Source organism: Pollachius pollachius (genome assembly GCF_949987615.1).
Source record: "Pollachius pollachius genome assembly, chromosome: 4".
NCBI lineage: Eukaryota > Metazoa > Chordata > Actinopteri > Gadiformes > Gadidae > Pollachius > Pollachius pollachius.
This window is the reverse complement of record NC_136937.1, coordinates 21,158,899-21,183,587: the sequence shown is the minus strand read 5'-3', so window position 1 is coordinate 21,183,587 and position 24,689 is coordinate 21,158,899. Positions and strand designations below refer to the sequence as shown.

Below are 24,689 nucleotides of genomic sequence, written 5' to 3'. Positions count from 1 at the left end.
TAGTTTAAGCTCCACCCTAATATATATATATATATATATATATATATATATATATATATATATATATATATATATATATATATATATATATATATTTATTTATTTATTATATACTGTGGCAACCCGGGCCCGACACAGCGGCTCTGGAAGCCCAGGGGGCAGGTAATACAGGCAGTCTACCACCCTTTTCCCCCAGAGGGAGCCAAGGACTGCATTAGAGCAGCCCCAATCAACGCAAACGGGGGACACCTGCGAAGGAGGCCAATCAGGCACAGGAGAAGGTTTATAACCAGACTGGAGACATTGTCTAAAGGAAGGAGGTATGTGACCCATGCAGGAGCGGAGAGCAGACCGAGACTCCTCACCTCACCCGGACGGACCTTTGCCCCAGCACCCAGTCTAGAGGAGACCACAGGACTACGCGGAGGGACCTCCCCATCGGGATACCGGGACAGCATGTGAGGGACGACCACAGCGTCCCCAGTGGCTCACGGAGCCCGGACTCTTTTTAGTTATAGTTTGCATTGACGGGGGATTTCCCTTTTTTCTGTTTCGGATTCAATAAACGTGCCTTTGTTGGCAGTTTTGAGCACCAGAGACTCCTGATCCTTGGTCGGGGGCGGGGCTGATAGACCTGGGTTACCACATTTGGTGGAGAACGCAGGCAATCCGACCACACAACCGGGTTATTTTCCCCTACTTTCGGGAACATGCAGAACCCAGACAGAGCCGCAGCCGCGGCCGCCGCCCTGGGAGACGCCGCAGAGGAAAGGGCCCTCCTCCGGCAGGCCGTTAGACGGCTGGAAATGCGCTCCCCCAAGGTCTCACCGATCTCGGCGCCCACCAGCCGCCTAACCAAATTAGGACCAGAGGACGATGTGGAGGCGTACCTGGAGATTTTCGAGTGGACGGCTCGGAGAGAAAGTTGGCCTGAGGACCAGTGGGCCCACATCGTGACCCCCTTCCTCACGGGTCCCGCGCAGCAGGCGAGCCAGGACTTGCCCCCAGAACAGGCGGGTCAGTACCAGACCCTCATGCAGGCGGTCCTGGTGTACTATGGACATAGCCTGGCGGCCCGGGCCCACAACGGTTCCACAACTGGCGGTTCGACCCCAAGGGCGCCGTGAGGTCCCAGATCGCTCAGCACGCTCGGCTCATCAGGAGATGGCTCGCGGGAAACGATGGCCCCAGCGTGTTCGATCGGGTGTTACTGGACAACACCATCCGCCAGCTACCACCGGACGCCCAGAGAACCCTCGCCACCAACAACCCGAACACGGTGGATGAACTGATCCGCCAGCTGGAGAACTGGCAGGTGGCCCGACAGCTGAGCAGCGCCATCCGGCCGCAGCCCCGCCCGGTCGAGACCCGTAGGGACCGACGGGGACCGGAACCCCCTCGACGGATAGATCAGCCGAAACCGCAGACCCCATCGCAGGAAGCAACAGAGGCATGGCGGTGTTATATCTGTGGCAAGATAGGACACTTTGCTCGCCATTGCCCGGAGAACCGGGACGAGTCTATGCCCTCGGCCTTCGCAGGCGAAGGCCGGCCAGGACCATGCCTACTCACCACCTGTTGGGCACATCAGGAGCCCGGAGCACCGAACCTCCCGGCGCGGGTGGGCGACAAGGACACTCAGGCCCTCATTGACATGGGGAGTGTCGTCACCCTCCTGCGACCCGACCTAGCCGTCAGAAGGACGGGGGAGCCGATGGAGGTCGCCTGCGTGCATGGGGACACCCGCACCTATGACACGTGCCATGTGGTCGTGCGGACCCCCCGAGGGGCCTTCACCGTAAGGGCCGGGATCGTACCCGACCTCCCCGTGCCCCTATTAATCGGGAGAGACTGCCCCATCTTCCACCGACTATGGAACGCGGAGCCAGGACCCAGACCGCCCCGTCCGCAGCCAAGGCGACGCCGACAACAGGTTCGACACGCCTATGGAGCCCGGGCACCACACTCCTCCCCGGCGTCGGGAGAGGGAGACGTCACCGGGGGAGATGGCCCCACCCCACCAGGCAGGCCAGGCCGCCAGATAGGCGAGACTCCTCGCCTGGACCCGCCGGGGACCCCCGACACAATGACCGCGTCGGAGCAGCCGGCTGGGTTAGGGGAGACGGAGAGTTCCCCCCTCACGGAGCTCTCGGACTTCCCCCCAACCCCGAGTGCGTCGGGTCGGCCCCGGACAGTTCGCCACTGCCCAGCTGCAGGACGACACCCTGAAGCACGCCTGGAGCCACGTTTCCGCTCACGACGGTCACGCCAGGGACTCGGTGAGTACCCTACCTCACCCACATTTCTGCACCAAGTCAGGCCTTCTGTATAGGGTAACCGAGAAGGGGGGAGTAATAATAGAGCAGCTGGTGGTACCTCGCCCGTATACCAGTAAGGTCCTCTTCATGGCCCACACACACGTCTTAGGGGCACACCTAGGCATGGACAAGACTAGGGAACGAATCCTAGACAGGTTCTACTGGCCCGGGATAAAGAGGGATGTTACTGAGTACTGCCAGGCGTGCCCGGAGTGCCAGCGAACGGCCCCGAGACCCCCGACACGGAGCCCGTTGATACCGATGCCAATTATAGAGGTACCCTTCGACCGGCTGGCTCTAGACATTGTGGGCACTCTCCCCAAGACCAGCCGAGGGCATCGATATATTCTGGTCATGGTGGACTACGCCACCCGGTACCCGGAAGCCCTACCCCTCCGCGCCGCAACCGCTAAGGCAGTAGCCCGGGAGCTAATGATGCTTTTTAGTCGGGTGGGGATAGCACGGGAGATTTTAACAGACCAAGGGTCATGTTTTATGTCACGTGTGCTAAAGGAGCTTCTCAGCCTTCTACAGGTGAAGGTAACCGGGAGAACAACGGTCGCTCAACACGACATCAGAACAGCGGCAGGCGTCACGGTGCGCGTACCCCCGTACCGGGTGCCAGAGGCCCGTCGGGTCGCCATACGTGTGGAGGTCGAGAAAATGCTCCAACTCCGGGTGATCGAGGAATCGCACAGCGCCTGGTCCAGCCCAGTTGTGCTGGTCCCGAAGCCAGATGGATCATTCAGATTCTGCAACGACTTCAGGAGACTGAACGAAGTCTCGGAGTTCGATGCCTATCCCATGCCCAGGGTGGACGAGCTGATCGAGCGACTCGGACCAGCCAGGTACCTCACCACCATGGACCTGACCAAGGGGTACTGGCAGGTGCCAATGACCCGGACCGCCCGGGAGAAGACGGCGTTCGCGACCCCGGGGGTGTATATCAGTACACCGTCCTCCCCTTCGGCGTCCATGGAGCCCCGGCCACGTTCCAGAGGATGATGGACCAGCTCCTACGGCCTCACCGGGCCTACGCCGCCGCCTACATAGATGACATCATCATCCATAGCGCCAGCTGGGATATCCTTCTGAGACACCTGCGAGCGGTCCTGCGGGAGTTGAGGAAGGCGGGTCTGACCGCCAACCCAACCAAGTGTCACCTGGGCTTGGAGGAGGCCTCCTACCTGGGATACAGAGTCAGACACGGGAACGTCCGCCCCCAGGAGGACAAGGTGAAGACCATCATGGACTGGCCCCGCCCCACCACCAAGAAGCAGGTCAAGTCCTTCCTCGGTCTGGTAGGATATTACCAAAGATTCATTCCCAGTTTCGCCACTCTGGCAAGCCCCCTACATGACCTGACCCGGAAGGCCCTGCCGGACCGCGTCACTTGGTCGGAGGCAGCAGAGGGGGCATTCAGTCTCCTTAGACGAGCCCTCTGCTCCGAGCCAATCCTACTAACACCTGACTTTACTCTGCCCCTTATAGTCCACTCCGACGCCTCAGAGGTGGGCCTTGGAGCGGTCCTCTCACAGGTCCGGGGCGCGGAGGAACACCCAGTAACCTACATCAGTAGGAAACTCCTTCCAAACGAAATAAACTACTCTACCGTGGAGAAGGAAGCCCTGGCCATCAAGTGGGCGGTAGACAAGCTGCGGTACTACCTCCTGGGCCGGGAGTTCATCCTGGTGACGGACAATGCCCCACTCAAGTGGATGGCCAACGCCAAGCACACCAACGCCAGGGTGACAAGGTGGTTCCTGGCCCTACAGGACTACAGGTTCAAAGTGGACCACCGACCAGGGCGGGAGCACGCCAATGCTGACGCCCTGTCCCGTCAGGACGCATGCCTCTGGGCAGTCGGAAGCTCCCCGGGGCTTCATCTGAGGGTGAAGGAGTGTGGCAACCCGGGCCCGACACAGCGGCTCTGGAAGCCCAGGGGGCAGTTAATACAGGCAGTCTACCACCCTTTTCCCCCAGAGGGAGCCAAGAACTGCATTAGAGCAGCCCCAATCAACGCAAACGGGGGACACCTGCGAAGGAGGCCAATCAGGCACAGGAGAAGGTTTATAACCAGACTGGAGACATTGTCTAAAGGAAGGAGGTATGTGACCCATGCAGGAGCGGAGAGCAGACCGAGACTCCTCACCTCACCCGGACGGACCTTTGCCCCAGCACCCGGTCTAGAGGAGACCACCGGACTACCCGGAGGGACCTCCCCATCGGGATACCGGGACAGCGTGTGAGGGACGACCACAGCGTCCCCAGTGGCTCACGGAGCCCGGACTCTTTTTAGTTATAGTTTGCATTGACGGGGGATTTCCCATTTTTCTGTTTCGGATTCAATAAACGTGCCTTTGTTGGCAGTTTTGAGCCCCAGAGACTCATGATCCTTGGTCGGGGGCGGGGCTGATAGACCCGGGTTACCACAATACGAAGACCACCAGACCTCCTCGAAGCAGCAAAAGTGGTCTATTAAATTCAAGATGGGTGGGCGAGAATAGGGATATATTGCCATACCATCAATATGAATTTCATTCATATAATTTTCGAGAGGATGGTCAATGGTGAGATACAGATGTCGTTATAACAATAATTTATATCGATGTAACGAGTAAGGATGTAATGATAACGCCAAGAAAATAAAGGCTACATGGTTATAATAATTTTAATATAATTAACTTATCAAGCGTATAACGAGACAACGGATGCAACAGAGGCTGCATTTTAACCAAATTCGGCCTATAACCTTATACATATAATTGTTTAACTCTATATTCATGTCAAATGTGTGATATGCTGTAGGCCTACGTATAGGCTATTTTTTTTTATATTATAAACATTTAAATATTGTCTGGTTATACCTGAACCACATTCCACATAGAGAAAGTACACTGTGTTAGTTGGCCTCTTTGTTGATTGGATTGATGGAAGTGGATTGTCAAAGGTGAGATACAGATCTTGTTATAACGATAATAGCTACATGGTCTACTTATAATATTATAACTAAATAATTGTATATTTATCTATATATAATGTATATTTTAATATTTAATTAATTCAATATTAAACCAATGTATTTCAATCGGGAGATTATTTTTGACTTCAGAAGGGGGGCGGGCTTCGCAGGATTCGTCAAAACAACAATCCGATTTATCAGATTTTTTCAGCAGACCGCCTCAAAAACTGAAACTAACCACGTCCCTTAAACCCAGTCTCAAACAGGATTGTAGTAAAACTGCCCACAGCGGAAAATGAATTACAATAACGGCTCTAAACATGTGACACGCCTACGTTTTTTTGGCCTAATCTTTTCAATGGGCCTGCGTCCACGTCACGTGACATGTCATGGTTGCTATGGTGGTTGCCATCGACCGCCCCCCGTATCTTTAAACTCATTTGACTCATTTTTTTTAATCACTGTCTGGTGGCTAGTTACGTCACTCTGAGAGATGCGCATGGACATGTTTGTTAGTGACACAGCCTTTAACCTATTCGTGAAAGCATAACATCAAGCTCATTGATTTAACGAGGCAGGGTTATTTGAAATAATCCATTAAGATATCATGTGTGAGAGGTCATTCCTCCCCCTGAGTGTGTATTGACTATTTCTGGTGATTGAAATGCTCATTGCAAGCTCCCTACTTATGTGTGGTGTACCCCTACTGTCCACAAGCAGCCCCCCCCCCCCCCCACCATATGGATATGGAGAATTGTTGCCACGCCGCAGTGGTGGTAGTGTCATATTTATGAAAGAGGGCATTCAAATATACTACAATGTTCAATTAGCAGGCCGAAGCCCTAAAGGAAGAGATGCAATAGGTAACTTCTGAGTTACCTATTACCAAGGTAATAAGTAAGCTATGGACCTGGGGTCTCTTTTATATCAACGGGGGTCTCAAAGGACGCATACAATTATCAACTTAGGGATTCCAGCCCTACAAGAAATTACTCAGCAAGTGCTCCATCTCGTTGCACCTCACCCAGTGGCTCGCTTGCAAGATTTTGGCCTGATGTTCTTCCCAGACCTACACCCTAACCATCTTACATGCATATCTGAGAATCAGGCCTCTCTTTAATAATGACAAAAAGTTATGAGAGAAATTCACATTAACTTTTTGTTATCTCATAAGGGGCGTGCTGTGGGCTCCTTTTGACCTTTTGACCCCAGACTTCAAAAACTTGTCCACAGGCCAGCTGTATCTACACAACTTAAGGCACAAATTTACACCTCCATCCAACCAAAAATGGGGACCAGAAACTAACCTGAATTTACCTAAATAACCTGCACATTTACCTTACTGTTCAAGGTAAGGTCAAGCTCCACAAGCGCACATTCCCCAGGTTCCCGAGAATGACATATCTGAGATTTGGAGTCCTAGCCCTTACAGAAGAAAAGTTTTCCAAAATGGACTGTTTATTTGACAACGCCTCTCAGAAGTGTTGCCTGCAAGACCAAGTGGATCAGAATGTGGTGGAAAGTATTTGAGATAGGAAGGTCCTACCGCCCTGAAACTTGACTATCTTATTCTAGGGCCTAACTGGGACCCGAACACCGAAACTTGGCCCTCTCTGACCACGAGGGCAGAGAGGGGAGGGTCTGAGGTTTTGGGTTAGGGTTAGTGATAGGGTTAGGGTTGGCTTTTTTCCAGAGACCCATAATTTTCACAGAGTATCCCAAGATACACCCTGGTTGAAGGTCTAATGGAGAAGATTCTATCTCTTGTCAACTAATTTAGATTAATTTCTAGCAATGGCTTGTTGCCATTGCGTTTCAATGGAGCATTTGATGATGCTGTGTGAGCCTTTCCTGTAGGGCTGGAGCCCCCCAGTTGATAATCGTATGCGTCCTTTGAGACCCTCTTTGATATAGAAGAGATCCCAGGTCTATAGCTTACTTGTTAATGTCTTCGCCTCAGTCACCTATTGCATCACTTCCTTTAGGGCTTCGGCCTCCTAATTGATCATTGTACTATATTTGAATGCCCTCTTTCATATGACACCACCACCACTGGGACGTGGCAACAATTCTCCATATCCATATGGGGGGGAGGGGGGGGGGTGCTTGTGGACAGTAGGGGTACACTAGACATAAATAGAAAGCATACACAGGAGGAGGAATGGCCTCTCACACAATAATATATATGATTTATGATGATAACTTAATTAATTGTTTCAAATAACCCTGCCTCGTTAAATCAATGAGCTTGGTGTTTTGCTTTCACTAATAGGTTATAGGCCTAGGCTGTGTCACTATAAAATCTGTCCATGCGCATCTCTCAGAGTGACATAACTAGACAAAAAAAGTCAAGTTCAATACAAAAGTAACTGGGGTGCAACGGATCACAAAACTCACGGTTCGGATCGTGTCACGGTTTTTGAGTCAAGGGTCGGATCATTTTCGGATGAACAAAATAAAAGATAACAAGACAAATGTGACTTTAAATAAAATCTTCAAATGTGTACAAACAAAATGAAGTGAAAAATTTGGCATTAATCCTGCTTCCTTTAAGCATAGTAAATATTTAAAAAAATTGCTTGTGTCCACATAAAATAAAAACTTATAATAATAATAATAATAATAATAATAATCTTAACAAAATAAACTGCAATCTGAGGCATTATTCCTTCTTCTTTTTTAACATGGATAGCAAATAAAATAAAATAAAAACTGTCCAAAGGAAGCACAGCAGACCTGGATTTACAACTTTAAATTCAGGATGTCTGCATTGCCTGGGGAGAGATTAGAGTCTACACTCTCCCAAGGCAATGCAGACATCCTCATTTTCTTTTTTTTCATCAAGTATGGTAGCGGAATACAGTTATTATCGTGTTTTATTTGGCATTTTGTAAATCCATTGATTTTTGTTGGACGACTCATTGCTCGTTGACCGGAAATAGAAAGTGGGGCAGGTTGTAGTCTTTTCGCTCGGTTCTAGCCCTACTGTTGATACGGAGAACCAAGCAAAAAGACTACAACCAAACATAAACAGCCAATTTTCGCTACCGGTTCGGTTTCCGTTTCAATGGGATTTACGAAACGCCAAATAAAACACGACAGAAACTGTATTTCGCTACAATACTTGATTAGGAACATCAACAAACACCACTAACCACTCGGTGAGTTGCACATTTCTGAAAACGAATGTTTAGGGTTGTTTTAAGGACAGGTTTGTGAATGCCCAAAGCCAGCCATTCTGAAGCAGGCAGGGGCGAATCGAAATGAGCCAAATACCCGAGACAGGACAGTCAACATTTCGGTATGCCAACCACTATATTTCATCCTAGACAAACCAGATAGGGGGCTCAATGTGCTAAATACCGGAACTGTCCTTTAAACATGCGCTGATCACGTGAACGCACAACTTTTTTTCTTTTTTTTTTATCAGGCGATCTGCAGATAACTTGCGTCCTGAACCGTGAGGGTTGATCCGTACGGATCACGGGTACCCCGTGAACCGTTGCACCACTAAAAGTAACTTATTAATTACAAGTCTAAACTGCGTAAAATGGAAAGATATTCCAAGGTGTCCTTCTATTTCCTAGGCAGCGGACCCTTGTTTACGACAAAAACAACACAATTGACGGCAGCTCAGCTCCGTCCTTAACGTCGTTAACGTGGTTTGGAGCAGAGATGTTTGAACTCATGAAGTCGTTGCAACGTGAACGGTGCATACATCGTGTACATTAATGTTCCTCATCAAAACGTCCCGCTCCTATCACAGGAATCTAGAATCAATGTGTTTCTGGGGTTTGTTCAGAATTTTGTGCATATAACATAAACATGTATTAAATGCAGGATATATGCGTGGATGTTACAGAAAATGAAATAATGGCCATAGGTCGTAAAGAAGTGCATATGGATATATACAATAACTGTGGGGATGGGGGATGGGGGGGGGGGGGGGGGGGTGGAAGGGGGCGGTCGATGGCAACCACCATAGGATTGTTGTTTTGACGAATCCTGCGCAGCCCGCCCCCCCCTTCTGAAGACGAAAATAAACTCCTGATTGAAATGTATTGTTTTAATATTTAATTAATTAACTATTAAAATATATATTATCCATACAATTATTTAGTTATAATATTATAAGTAGACCATGTAGCTATTATCGTTATAACAAGATCTGTATCTGACCATTGACAATCCACTTCCACCAATCCAATCAACGAAGAGGCCAACTAACACGGTGTACTTTTTCTATGGGGAATGTGGTTCAGGTATAACCAGACAATATTAAAATATTTATCGTATAGAAAACTAGCACATACGTAGGCCTACAGCATATCATACATTTGACATGTATATAGAGTTAGACAATTAAATGTGTAAGGTTATAGGCCGAATTTGGTTAAAATGCAGCCTCTGCTGGCCCACAACTAGATCATCTTGTTGACTCGTTATACGCTAATTAATTATATAATTATAAGTTAATTATATTTAAATTATTATAACCATGTAGCCTTTATTTTCTTGGCGTTATCATTACATCCTTTCTCGTTACATCAATATAAATTATTGTTATAACGAGATCTGTATCTGACCATTGACCATTGATATTGATGGTATGGCACTATATCCCTATTCTCGCTCACCCATCTTGAATTTAATAGACCACTGTTGTATGTATGTATGTATGTATGTATGTATGTATGTATGTATGTATGTATGTATGTATGTATGTATGTATGTTAAAATGTAAGCCTATTTTTTATGTTCTCAGGTTACTTGACTGTAAATATTGTTTACTCTTAGCGACACAAGAGGACGCAAGAGCACAAACAATAATTAATGTAATGAATGTTCATGTATTGTATTGTGACCTAATGGACTTCCCGTACATGGACATTTTTATGCGTGACGTTTTTTTTTTTAAGTCCGCGCTCAACTGGCAGATGGCCACATTTCATTGTTCTAAAATAAATGTCCTATAATGAGAGAAGTCGTCAGCCTCCTTCCTACGCATCGTCAGCAGCACCACTCTGCTGATAAAACTCAACAGGTTATGGGCCCAGGAGACGTTTGGAGGAGAAGATAGTCGACGAAAGCCAAGAAAGTTGCAACGGATCGCGTGCTGAGGAAGGCTGCTAACCTGAGGAGAGGGGCAAGCTAGCATGGCAGAGCAACGAAGGGCAAGTAGCAGCAGGCTACATCGACTGGTATTCGACGGCGACGAGGCAAAGTATGAAGTTTGGGAAACTAAATTGTTGGGACACTTTCGTTTATTAGGGCTGAAAAACACTGTGTTGAATGAGCCAGTAGAAGAAGCTGAAATAGCAGCAGATCCTGAGAAAAACGCGGACGCGTATGCAGAGTTGATCCTACTGCTAGATGACAAAAGTCTGTCTCTGGTAATGAGAGATGCGCAAGATGATGGCAGAAAAGCATTAAATATTCTGTAAGACTATTATGCAGGGAAGGGAAAGCCTCGTATAATTAGTTTATACACCACGCTGACCTCACTTCAAAAGTCCATCGGCGAAAGTGTAACAGACTATATCATTAGAGCAGAGACCGCCATAACTGCCCTGAGGAGCGCGGGAGAAACGCTGGGGGACAGTTTGCTGGTGGCTATGGCGCTGAAGGGATTGCCAGAGAGCTTCAAGCCATTCGCAATTCATGTGGCGCACACCTACGATAACATCACGTTTGCTGACTTCAAGACCAAATTGCGGAGTTTCGAGGAAACCGAGAACATCAGAGCAACCGGGTCGAACGATGACAGTGTGATGAAGACCCAGGGGAGAACCGGACGACGACCTCTCAGTAGCAGCGCACATGGACCGGGCAAAGACGACAGCGAGATGGTGTGCTTCAAGTGCGGGACAAAGGGGCACAGAGCGAGAGCGTGTCGACAGAAGACGTGGTGTAGTGTTTGCAAAAGTGACACACACAGGAACGCGACATGCAGACGAAAAGACGTCTGCATGTCGCGTCCCTTCGGTCCAGACCGAAGGGACGACATGAGCAAAGTGTCGGAGAATGCTGAGGTAAAGGAGGACTTCGCGTTCAAGATGGCGGACGGACGGGCCAGTGACCAGCGGCAGTCGGCGCGCACCATCCAGGAGAGGGGCCTGATGGTGGACACCGGGGCCACATCCCACGTCATCAACGACATCGCCTTGTTCACAAGTTTCGACAGCACCTTCAGGCCGGAGACTCACAGCGTCGAGTTGGCTGACGGGACCAGATGCAGCGGCGTCGCTCAGCGGAGAGGCACGGCAGTGGTTACCCTCATCGACAGCAGTGGACGGCGGTGCAATGCGAAACTGTTGGACGCTCTGTATGTACCGTCGTACCCGCAGAACATTTTCTTGGTGAAGGCAGCAACCACGAATGGGTCCACAGTCGTCTTCAAAGAAGACAATGATGTCTTGATAACCAGATATGGTACCAGGTTTGACATTCATGTGTTTGGCAGGTTGTACTACCTGCACACTGAGATTGAGTCAACTGATGATAAGTGTAATGCAACCCACGACATCCAAGCATGGCATGAGATACTAGGCCACTGTAATTATGATGATGTGCTTAGGTTACATGATGTTGTTGATGGTATGCAGATCAAGGGAAAACTGAGTAAGCCTGAGCAAGAGTGTGAGGTGTGTATTCAAGGGAAGTTTACACAAACTAGAAATAGGAACCCCGATGCCAGAGCAAAGGCTCCTTTAGAAATGATACACAAAGACCTTGCAGGTCCAATAGCCACTGAGTCATTAGATGGGTACAAATATGCACAGTCTTTTACCGATGACTACTCAAATGCAGTATTTGTCTACTTTCTAAAGAAAAAGAGTGACGCAGTGCAGGCAACTGAAAAAATCCTTGCAGATGTATCCCCTTATGGGAAGGTGAAGTGTATGCGATCTGATAATGGAACTGAGTTCACAGGTGGTGATTTCCAGGCGCTGCTGAGGAAAAGCAAAATTAGGCATGAGACGACAGCTCCGTACTCACCGCATCAAAATGGAACAGCAGAACGTGGGTGGCGTACTCTTTTCGAGATGGACAGGTGCATGCTAATTGAAAGTGAGTTACCAAAACACCTTTGGCACTACGCAGTACAAACAGCAGCAACGGTACGCAACAGATGCTTGAACAAGCGCACAGGGCTGACTCCTTACGAGATGTTGACAAACAAAAAGCCCAATGTGTCCAGAATGCAACGATTCGGGTCTGTTTGCTACAATTATAAGCAGGAAAAGGGAAAGCTTGACTCCAGGTGTGATCAGGGGCTTTTTGTGGGGTACGATAAAAATAGCCCAGCGTATTTGGTGTATCACCCAAATACAAACAAAGTGCAAAAACACAGGCTGGTGAAATTTGTGAGCAAAACAGCTATAGAAAAACAAACACAGACAGATGAGCCAGATCTAAATGATGACAGTGTGGGGCACAGAGTCAGGACTAGGGGGACGCAGGGGGTCAACAGGAGTGCAGAAAAGGCTCTAGAGCAAAATGAACCCGGTAAAAGTCCACATTGCCATAGTCCAACGGCAGCAAATGAGTCTACTGAGCATAATGAAACTGGAAGTGTTACAAGCGTCGATCCTGAGAGTAGGCGGTATCCAACAAGAGAAAGGAGGGCACCAAATTACCAAGGTGACTTTGTGAGAGAAGAAAGTGATAGTGACGGGATGCATGTCACAGTAGACTACTGCTGCAGAGCAGTTTGTGGCATTCCGCAAACTTATGGTGAAGCAATGCAGTCAGACAATTCAAAAGAATGGAGAAAAGCAATGAATGAGGAAATCCAGTCTCTAAATGAGAATAAAACCTTTACCCCGACAACACTACCCGTGGGCAAGAAACCAGTGGGGGGTAGGTGGGTTTACGCAATCAAGTCTGGTGTAGATGGGAATTACCAGTACAAGGCTTGATTTGTCGCCAAGGGCTACAGCCAGAAAATGGGGGTAGACTATGGGGAAACGTTTTCACCTACAGCAGACCTAACCAGTGTTAGAATTGTGCTACAGAAGGCAGTGCAGGAAAATTTACTGGTCCACCAAATGGACGTGAAAACCGCGTTCTTACACGCCCCCATCGACCACGAAATCTACATCAATCCACCAGAGGGCTATGAAGAAAAAGAGGGTGTAGTCTATAGGCTAGAGAAATCGCTTTATGGTCTCAAACAGTCTGGAAGAAACTGGAACAGGGTTTTACATGATTGCATAACTGAAAATGGTTTCACACAAAACCAAGCTGACAACTGTGTTTATTCCCAAGAGTCTAAAGAAGGGAAAGTGATCATAATTGTGTGGGTCGATGACTTGATCATCGCTGCAAGCGATGAAGGAAAACTGAAAAAGGTGAAAGGGATGCTTGCAGAGCAATTCAAGATGAAAGATTTGGGGCAACTCAAACATTTTCTTGGTATTGATTTTGATTTTTCTGATGAATGCATTAAGATGTCACAAGAGAAGTACATTAACAAAATTCTACAGCGTTTCAACATGTCAGAATGCAGGGTGAGAGATACCCCTTGTGAGCAAAAGCTTGAATACAGTAATGATGCAGTTAAAATGACAGATATCAGGATGTACAGAGAGGCCGTGGGCAGTCTGATATACCTGACGACCTGCACTAGGCCTGATCTGAGTTTTGTGGTGAGCAGGCTGTCACAGTACCTAGCTGAGCCTACAGAGGAGCAATGGGTTACTGTGAAGCATGTCCTGCGATACCTTAAAGGTACAGCAGACAAAGGTTTAACCTTTAGGAGAAGCACTGAGAATCTTGGTATAAAAGCCTACAGTGATGCAGACTGGGCGGCTGATACCAGTGATCGCCGCAGTACCACAGGATACTGTGTTAGTCTTAGTGAAAACAGTGCACTTGTTTCATGGAAGGCAAAGAAGCAACTTACTGTTGCACTTTCCACATGCGAAGCAGAGTATATGGCACTTGCTTCTACTGTTCAGGAATGCCTTTACCTAGAACAATTACTGGAGAATATGGATGGTTACCAATACACACAAACGGTAATACACGAAGACAATCAGGGGACGATTGCTCTTGCCAGAAATCCTGTGAATAGAAAGCGTTGTAAACACATAGACATTAGGTATCACTTTATTAGGTCTACTGTGAATGAGGGTAAGGTGAATTTAATGTATTGTGCTACTGATGAAATGGTCGCTGATGTGATGACGAAGCCTGTCAGCAAGTTCAAACTGGAAAAGTTTGCAGGTCTTCTTTTTGGTGACTAATATGTGTAAGCCAAAGGTACACATTTCTTCAATCTTGTTTTGGTGTTTTTTGTGTTACCAACCTGAGTACAAGTGGGGGTGTTAAAATGTAAGCCTATTTTTTATGTTCTCAGGTTACATGACTGTAAATATTGTTTACTCTTAGCGACACAAGAGGACGCAAGAGCACAAACAATAATTAATGTAATGAATGTTCATGTATTGTATTGTGACCTAATGGACTTCCCGTACATGGACATTTTTATGCGTGACGTTTTTTTTTTAAGTCCGCGCTCAACTGGCAGATGGCCACATTTCATTGTTCTAAAATAAATGTCCTATAATGAGAGAAGTCGTCAGCCTCCTTCCTACGCATCGTCAGCAGCACCACTCTGCTGATAAAACTCAACAATGTATGTATGTATGTATCTATGTATGTATGGGACAAAGTCACTGTTTGGCAAGTCCCAAGTAAGTCCCAAGTCTTAGCAGTCAAGTCTGAGTCGAGTCCCAAGTCAAGACAGGGAAAGGCAAGTCGACTCCAAGTCAAAGTCACACCAAAGCCAAGTCGAGTCCAAGTCCAAGTCCCAAACTTTTTCAAGTCTTGAACAAGTCACCATGTATTTTTACTTAATGTCATTATTAGGCTATTGATCATAATTTCAACATATCACTCTAATGTACAGTCATTTCTTATCAATACAGTCATGTGTTCATTGTTACTGTCTTCAAATGTGTTATGATATGCGCATGCGCCAAAATCTTATGTTGTTAAAAGTAGCCCAATAGGGTGGGAAAACCGCCCAATATGGCAACACTGCCTGAACGTCCTCAAAATGTAGCCTTATAAGGCGGTAAAAAACGCCCAATCTGGCAACACTGATGAACGTCCTCACCTCCAGCGTCAACGTAAATCAATGACACAAACTGAAACAAAGCCGATATGAAACTTAAACTGTGATTCTGAAGAAAGCATAAATGATATCAAAATTCAGTTTAGATATTATTGACGATACGAGTGTGTAGATTTGTTACATTTTTTGAACGAAGGTAAACGGTTGAACAATGATTTAGTTACGATGTCTTAAGTGTCAGAGGCTGGCCAGACGGCTTCAATGGGACCAACTCAAAACGCAGCCGATATGAAAAAACTGTTATTCTGAATAAAGTATAAACTATATCGAAATTTCGTTTTGATATTATTGAAGCGTAGATTTGTCTTCGCTCGCTGTTTTCTTTTTCATCTTCACGGAAGTGAATGCGTCTTGGGTGTCTAGCCCTCTAAATAGGTTAGATATCTAAAACAATAAATGTTTTTGACTCAAGACATGTCGAGTCATAACAAGTCAAAGAGGCGAAGTCCGAGTCAAGTCTCAAGTCAATAGCAGTCAAGTCTAAGTCGAGTCACAAGTCATGCGTAATTTTGTCAAGTCGAGTCTGAAGTCATCAAAATCGTGACTCGAGTCCAAGTCATGTGACTCGGGTCGACATCTCTAGTATATATACTATTTATACATATATATATATATATATATAGATTTATTATATAGAGACCACCAGACCTCCTCGGAGCAACAAAATAAATAAATAAATATATAGGCATATATATGTATAAATATGTATGTGTGTATATATATATAAATACACATACGGCCTTACCACAATGGACACGCCCAATCTCGTCTGATCTCGGAAGCTAAGCATGGTCGGGCCTGGTTAGTACTTGGATGGGAGACCGTCTGGGAATACCAGGTGCTGTAAGTGGTGTCGGGTGGTGGCCAATAGGTGGCGCTCTTCCCTCTGTCCTTAACATCAATCCCGATGCCCCAGTGCAGTGACGGGGACACTGTGCTGTGGAAGGCGCCGTCCTTCGGAGGAGACGTAAAACCGAGGTCCTAACTCAGAGGTCATTAAAGATCCCAGGGCACTTATCGCAAAGAGTAGGGGTTTCCCCGGTAACCCTGGCCCAACCAGGCTCATTCAATCTGGCCCCCTAATCATCCTCCTCTATAATTGGCCGACTCATTATTTCCCTCACTCTCCACCTCAAGCTGGTGAGTGGTGAGCGTTCTGGCGCAGATTGGCTGCCGTGCATCACCCAAGTGGGTGCTACACACTGGTGGTGGTTAGTGTGGTCCCCCCTTCACTGTAAAGCGTCTTTGAGTGTCTAGAAAAGTCTCAGCCTTATGATACCGAAAATTGACCTAGCATGTTGGGGGGAACGGGTGGTGTAACTAAAACTTGCCCGCTGGCGGGATTTGACGATTAAGTGGTTAAGTGATTCGGTGAGGCCACCACGGATTTTGAGTTAAGCGCCCGTGGTCGACTCGGTCGTGAGACGGGGATCTGTGCGTGTGTGCCACGGAATAGAGTGTCATTAACTTGCATTGGAGCAAAATCCGTGGCCATATCACGGAAAATGACGTTTTTCCGTGAGGATTCCACAGATTCTGAGTTAAGCGTCCGTAGTCATTTCACGGATTCCTGTGAGACCAGGTTGCACCTAACCTAACCGTGGGCGACGTGCTTCTAATTCAGTTTGTTTGTTTGTTAGCATGCTGCGTTGTGCTGCGACACAAACACACGGCACCAATTAACTGATCTGCTGCCGAAACAACAGTGTTCACCACGTGTCTCGTTCAGCAACTAGCGCCAAGAACCAACCCTCTCGCCCCCCTGCTCCCTCTGGGACGACACACCGCAGGTAACGGTAAGCCAAATCACACATGGGCCATAACATGCTAGTTCTCTATGGTTACCAACTTACAGAAACCACCCATGCTATTCTCTCATCCCACACACACCTCGTATATCCAGTCGCGGGCCCGATGGTACTCCTCTTCTCGCTCCTCCATCGATTTACTCCTCATGTCTAATTTCAGACGCATCCGATCCTGCTGGAGGGACGCACACATGTGTAGGCAGTAGGCACACACACACACACACACACTAGTAGTGTAACGATTAATGCGATGCATCGATGAATCGATTGTCAGTCCTACCGATTCAACTAAATCGATCTGCTAAAATAAATAAATAGAATTTATCGCTTTGGCTTCACCAATAATCGATATAAATGCTTTTAATCGTATGAATCGGGATTCTTAATTATGATTAATGTTTTAAGACTTAGTTGACACATTTTCTTTGTGAAATGCAGTTCGGTAATCCGTAACTCTGTCATCAGCTAGGCAGCCTGCAAGGAAGTACCGCCGAGAGTTTTTTTTCCCCCTCACCCTCTGCTGGTGCATTTCAAACATGGCAGAGAGCGGCAGTGAGATTGTTAATGCACCAGCAAACTTGAAATCAAAAGTGTGGAAGCATTTTGGCTTCACAAAGAAAAATGGTGAAATTGACAAAACGTCTGCAGTGTGTCGAATTTGTAAAAGTGCAATTAAATCCCACGGGAACACTACAAATCTAGCCAGACACCTTTAAAGGCGACACGGTATCACAGAAGCGTCTGCTTCAGTAGCTGCAGCTAGTTCGGCTTACCCTTCTGCTAGCGGTAACGTTGCTGCTAACCTTTTTGAGCAAAAGCTCGGAGTAAATACACCACGGCCTAAAGCCATCACCGCGTCGATTGCAAAGTTTATTTGCACGGATTTACGTCCTTACAGCATAGTAGTTAACGCTGGATTTAGGGAAATGGTAAAAACACTCGAGCCAAGGTACAAGATACCCAGCCGCCAGTTCTTCAGTGACACATGCATTCCGAAGATGTACGAAGCTGTCAAGAACGAGGTGAAGCAGTCACTCTTTGAAGCGGACCGGGTGGCTATCACCACAGACGGATGGACGAGCTGCTCTACAGAGGGGTATGTCACCATAACCGCACATCTCATTAACAAAGAATGGGCCATGCAAAACATAGTTCTCCAGACCAGAGTGCTGAACGAATCGCACACCGCAATAAACATTGGAGGCTTACTTCGTGACGCCTGCCAGGAATGGAACATCACGGACAAGAGTCCGGCTCTAGTTACGGACAATGCCCGCAACATGATTTTGGCTGGAAGAGCTGCTGAGTTCAGTCCCCATATTCCCTGCTTTGAACACACTTTAAATTTGGACAGTGCTGATCGATTGCTAGTGAGAGTGAGGAAAGTGGTCTCATTTTTTCATCAAAGTCCTTTGGCTACCAACTCCATGCGAGAGAAGCAAAGATTACTCGCCTTGCCACAGCACAAGCTGAAATCCGACGTTTGCACTCGATGGAACAGTTCCTGCGAGATGTTGGAATGTTTTCTCGAGCAACAAGCGGCAGTAGAGGCAACACTGATGTTTAAAGATTTCCGAAAGGGAGAAGAGGCGAACACCCTGAAAAACTGTGACATCAGTAACGCAGAAGATGTAGAGCAACTTATGACTCCAATCAAGTTGGCCACCACCGTCATATGTGATGAGCAGCAGCCGACCATGTCTGTGATTGCCCCCCTCAAGGCTGAACTCCTGAGCCATCTTAAGCCTAATGAAGACGACTCTGCCATTGTTAAAGAAATGAAGAATGTGATGGTCAAGGAACTCTCTGACAGATACTCAGATGTCAATAAAAGTCTTTACAAAGGTATGCCTAAGTTATGCATTTTTGTTAAGAATAACTTCTGCCTTACAATATTTGTATAATGTGTGTGTTTGGTTGTGTGTGCACATATGCTCAAAAATGTCTTTGTTTTTAATCAGCATCAGCGTTGGATCCGCGCTTCAAGGAATTTCCTTTCCTTGAATTTGAGGACAGAGAATATACTTATGCTAAAGTAGCTGTTGCGGAGGCTGACATCCGTACCAAGGTAGGCCTTCTACAACAGATCTTGTAGATTTTCTCTAAAATGCTAGAAATTGGCCATAATTTAGCTACTTTTGGCTGATGGCTCATTAGGCTCTCTCAGAACCTACTGTAGGACCATGACAGTATATGTACAGTGGGGCAAAAAAGTATTTAGTCAGCCACCAATTGTGCAAGTTCTCCCACTTAAAAAGATGAGAGAGGCCTGTAATTTTCATCATAGGTATACCGCAGCTATGAGAGACAAAATGAAAAATAAAAAATCTAGAAAATCACATTGTCTGATTTTTAAAGAATTTATTTGCAAATTATGGTGGAAAATTAGTATTTGGTCAATAAAAAAAGGTCATCAATACTTTGTTACATGCCCTTTGTTGGCAATGACAGAGGTCAAACGTTTTCTGTAAGTCTTTACAAGGTTTTCACACACTGCTGCTGGTATTTTGGCCCATTCCTCCATGCAGATCTCCTCTAGAGCAGTGATGTTTTTGGGCCACACAGACTTTCAACTCCCTCCAAAGATTTTCTATGTGGTTGAGATCTGGAGACTGGCTAGGCCACTCCAGGACCTTGAAATGCTTCTTACGAAGCCACTCCTTCGTTGCCCGGGCGGTGTGTTTGGGGTCATTGTCATGCTGAAAGACCCAGCCACGTTTCATCTTCAGTGCCCTTGCTGATGGAAGGAGGTTTTCACTCAAAATCTCACGATACATGGCCCCATTCATTCTTTCCGTCACACGGATCAGACGTCCTGGTCCCTTGGCAGAAAAACAGCCCCAAAGCATGATGTTTCCACCCCCATGCTTCACTGTAGGTATGGTGTTCTTTGGATGCAACTCAGCATTCTTTCTCCTCCAAACACGACGAGTTGAGTTTTTACCAAAAAGTTCTATTTTGGTTTCATCTGACCATATGACATTCTCCCAATCCTGTTCTGGATCATCCAAATGCTCTCTAGCAAACTTCAAACGGGCCCGGACATGCACTGGCTTTAGCAGGGGGACACGTCTGGCACTGCAGGATTTGAGTCCCTGGCGGCGTAGTGTGTTAGTGATGGTAGCCTTTGTTACTTTGGTCCCAGCTCTCTGGAGGTCATTCACTAGGTCCCCCTGTGTGGTTCTGGGATTTTTGTTCACCGTTCTTGTGATCATTTTGACCCCACAGGGTGAGATCTTGCGTGGAGCCCCAGATCGAGGGGGATTATCAGTGGTCTTGTATGTATTCCATTTCCTAATAATTGCTCCCACAGTTGGATTTCTTCACACCAAGCTGCTTACCTATTGCAGATTCAGACTTCCCAGCCTGGTGCAGGTCTACAATTGTGTTTCTGGTGTCCTTTGACAGCTCTTTGGTCTTGGCCAGAGTGGAGTTTGGAGTGTGACTGTGTGGACAGGTGTCTTTTATACTGATAAGGAGTTCAAACAGGTGCCATTAATACAGGTAACGAGTGGAGGACAGAGGAGCCTCTTAAAGAAGAAGTTACAGGTCTGTGACAGCCAGAAATCTTGCTGGTTTGTAGGTGACCAAATACTTATTTTCCACCATAATTTGCAAATAAATTCTGAAAAAATCAGACAATGTGATTTTCTGGATTTTTTTTTTCATTTTGTCTCTCATAGCTGAGGTTTACCTATGATGAAAATTACAGGCCTCTCTCGTCTTTTAAAGTGTGAGAACTTGCACAATTGGTGGCTGACTAAATACTTTTTTGCCCCACTGTATGTGCTAGACCTGATTTGGTAGACTTGTTAGAGTTGTTGTGTAAAAAGTTGAGTGTAAAATATATGTTACCAGACATACTTTTCTGACAGTTTGTTCAATTTTGTTAGAGCTTAAACATTTTAACCAATATTCAACCAATCTTATCCTTTACATTGATTAGATACCAGGAGATGTGGAAGAGGGATGCTCACAATTGCCTGAGCCTGAGGGAGAGACAGGTGTGCTATTAGTATAGCTTTAAGTCAGTATATGATATTGCAACTGTGGCTCAGATCTGGTCTGGCTAAACTACGCCTGGCTTGTCTTTTCTTTTTTCACTGTGATCTACCATGTTAAGCAGCAGCTAAGAAAAAACTGTTCCAGTGTAATCAAACAAACAATTCTGGTTTCCATCATATATTTGCCAAACGTATAAAGTTTACCATACGTTTTAATTTTTATGTTTGTTTTTTTGTTTGTTTTGTTTTTCAGATGAGCCGTGTCCCAAAAAAGAAAAGGCATTGGACATGCTTTTTGGAGACACATTTATTCAGGTGCAGGAGAGCAACAACTTCCCTGATAGGACCAGGGAAGAGGTTGTCAGATACCGAGCAGAGGCTCCACTGTCACTGACAGGGAGTGTCATGGACTGGTGGAAGTCTCACGAGGGGGAACTGCCATTCTTAGCTAAGCTAGCTAAAAGATACCTTTGTTTCCCAGGCACAAGTGTCCCCTCCGAAAGGGTGTTTAGCACCGCAGGTGACATAGTGTCTTCTCAGAGGAGCACTCTTAAACCTGAACATGTTGACCAGTTAATATTCCTGAAGAAAAATCTGAAGTAGAAGTACAGACTGTAAGCCTATTGATAAGTGGGCTACTAGTACAAATGTTCAAAATAGCTTTGTTACAGGGCTGAGCAATTCATTTGTTTAATTACATTTTTGTATTCAGCATACAATATTATGCAGGCCTACTTTAGTAGTAGAAGTACATGTGTAGAATCTACCCACCCACTGACTCACTCACTCACCCACCCACTCACCCATCCACTGACTCTTAACTCACTCACTCACTCAGCCACCCACCCACTCTCTCCCCTGCCAGCATGTAGCCTATCAAAAATTTTTCAAAATAACTGAGCAATGTTTAATTACATTTTTGTATTCAGCATAAAATATTATGCAGGACTACTTTTTTTATAGAATAAATATGTTTAATAAGTAATTCTGTTGTCTGTTTATTTTTCACCTTTCAGAAGAATACAGATAGTTTCACTCACATTATTGCATGTTTATTTCATGGATACAGAATTTTGGTTAAAAGTTACTGAATCAAATCGTGGTTTACAGAATCAAATCGAATCGTTAAAAAAAAAAAAGTCCTTGAATCGAATCGCCAACTACTAAATCGTTAATCGAATCGAATCATTGAAGCCAAAGATTCACACCCCTAACACACACACACACACACACACACACACACACACACACACACACACACACACACACACACACACACACACACACACACACACACACACGTCACGTCGCCTCTCTCTTATCATGCCATGAAGGAAAAGTGACCGCTGGAGGGAAGAGGGAAAGAAAAAAGCCTGGACAAAAAGGAAATAAGGAGGAGAAACAGAGAGAAACCATACCAAGGCATCGTCGTGGTCGAAGCTGCGGTGGTCCCTCTTGAGGACGTGACGCTCCGGGAAGCCCTCGTCCGAACGGACCTCATCCTGGATGTAGTCACAGAACTTCTGCTCGGGTCTGCCGGGGAGGGGGGCACGGAGGGAGTGGGGGGGGGGGGGGGGGGGTTGTGTATAATTGTTGTGATTATGACATATACACTATCTTGAAAAAAAGCCACATGCTTTGTTCATCTTAAAATTAGGCATTAAAATTGACTACCAGTCCTCCATTTTTTAATGAATATGCCGGTCCTTGGAACATGAAACCCCTGCCCTAAAAAAAACCTACTCTAAAAGATTTTGGCAGTGACTGTCTCTGCCACATCTCCCTTCAAAGATCATTCTATTTTACCCAAAATTTGTTTAACGATCCAAGCCCACAAAACCTTACAGCTGCCAAACAACACATAAATAAAGCTACCCCGTAGCACCGAATGATGTAGCATACGAACTAAAGGATCCATTGAAAAATAGCATGCATGTTCAAACTCTACGGGCACAGAGATGATGGGCCAGGGGGCTCACATTCGGGTGCTGGTGGTCTTGTTGACGACCACCGACTTGCCGCTGGGGTCAACGTTGTGTTCCAGGCCGAAGTAGGCAGCCACGCGGTGCAGGAGCATGCGGTGGTACGAGGTCATCGGGGGGAACTTCCTTCTCTGGCTTCTGCAAGTAAACAATCACGGAAATCACAAGTTGAGTTGGGAACATATTATAGCATTTTTATGGTGTTAATTATTGCTATTATGCTATTATTGCACTTATGTAACTTTATTGTATTTAGCAATCGTGTAGTGATGAATTATTAGGTTATTGTTATTTCTTTATTCTTTTATTCACTATTTGGCACTTTGATGTCGCAGCCATTTGATTATCCCTTTCGGTTTACTCTTGAATGTCTATCTAGATAATGATTTATGTATGTTTGAAATTTTGCACAGAATATTTGGTACTAGCACAAGCATGCAGTCGCCTCCGTTAACCCAGTGCTATTTGGTGCTAGTTCCCAATTTCAGTTTACTCTGTCTATACAATAACATGAGGTTAAATAAAATAGTTACTCAATATTACTGATGAAGTCCAGCAGATCTTGCTCCAGCTTCAGCAGGGTGATACGGTCCCTGAACGGGCACACATAATGTTAGAACTGTGTTTGGGAGTCAGATAGGCCATCTTTAACCGCATGTTCATATCTATGTTCTTCGGAGCGTACCTGGGGTTGTTCGTCAGAGTATTGACAAGAAACTCATGGAGGTCGATGCCCGTTGAATCGGTGTAGTCCTGGCTGGAGTCTGACAGGGGGGTGGGGGTTCGAGGGGTAAAGCAAGTATTGACATCCCAGAGTCAATGAAAGAGGCCTTAGCTGGTCTTGGCCTCATGTTATCATCTCTCTTTGTTTTGGTTTCTCCTGTCAATATTCCTCCTGTCAATATATCTGAAATCAGCTGAATCACACCCAGTGATCATGAAACCGAACTTCCCGAAGGTCAGACTTAAACCTATTAACTTTAGAGTTCAGACGATGAAGGAGACATGAAACTCGTATTTATGATCCCTGATTTGAAATCCTCAAAGCATACGTACAGATCAAACCATGCTACACACACTGACCTCTTGATAACCTCTTCCTGGGACTCTTCCCCTCCTTCTCCGTGGAGTCGCTACAGCCCCGGTCCTCTGCCCCTCCTCCTCCTCCCTCCTCCTCCCCCGGGGGCAGGCCTCTCGGTTTAGGAGGAGCTGCGGGGAGGTGGTGTGGGGCCAGACCCCCGTCCTGCACACACAGGGAGACACACAGCTTTATTTATAATGGACCTGTTACGTAAATTAAGCACATGAGCTGCATTACCCCCACAAAGCCACATGGGAGCAGGATCAAACATATAAGCTGTAATTACTACACACAGCCACAAGGGAGCAGGATCAAACATACAAGCTGTAATAACTGCTCCAGCCACAGAAGGCAGCATCTTTAACACAGACACGGAAGCCGGAGCTAATA

General features: G+C 46.4%; 1 protein-coding gene across 1 annotated transcript in view; it reads right to left on the bottom strand.

Annotated features, from left to right (window-relative positions):
* The window catches only part of LOC307074492 (R3H domain-containing protein 1-like), a 75,777-nt gene that overhangs the window by 30,509 nt on the left and 20,579 nt on the right, over positions 1-24,689 (bottom strand). Inside the window, 6 exon segments of the mRNA XM_079734660.1 lie at positions 17,315-17,407; positions 22,655-22,769; positions 23,216-23,356; positions 23,752-23,811; positions 23,904-23,982; positions 24,302-24,461. Of these exon segments, the coding sequence (XP_079590786.1) occupies positions 17,315-17,407; positions 22,655-22,769; positions 23,216-23,356; positions 23,752-23,811; positions 23,904-23,982; positions 24,302-24,461 (648 nt within the window).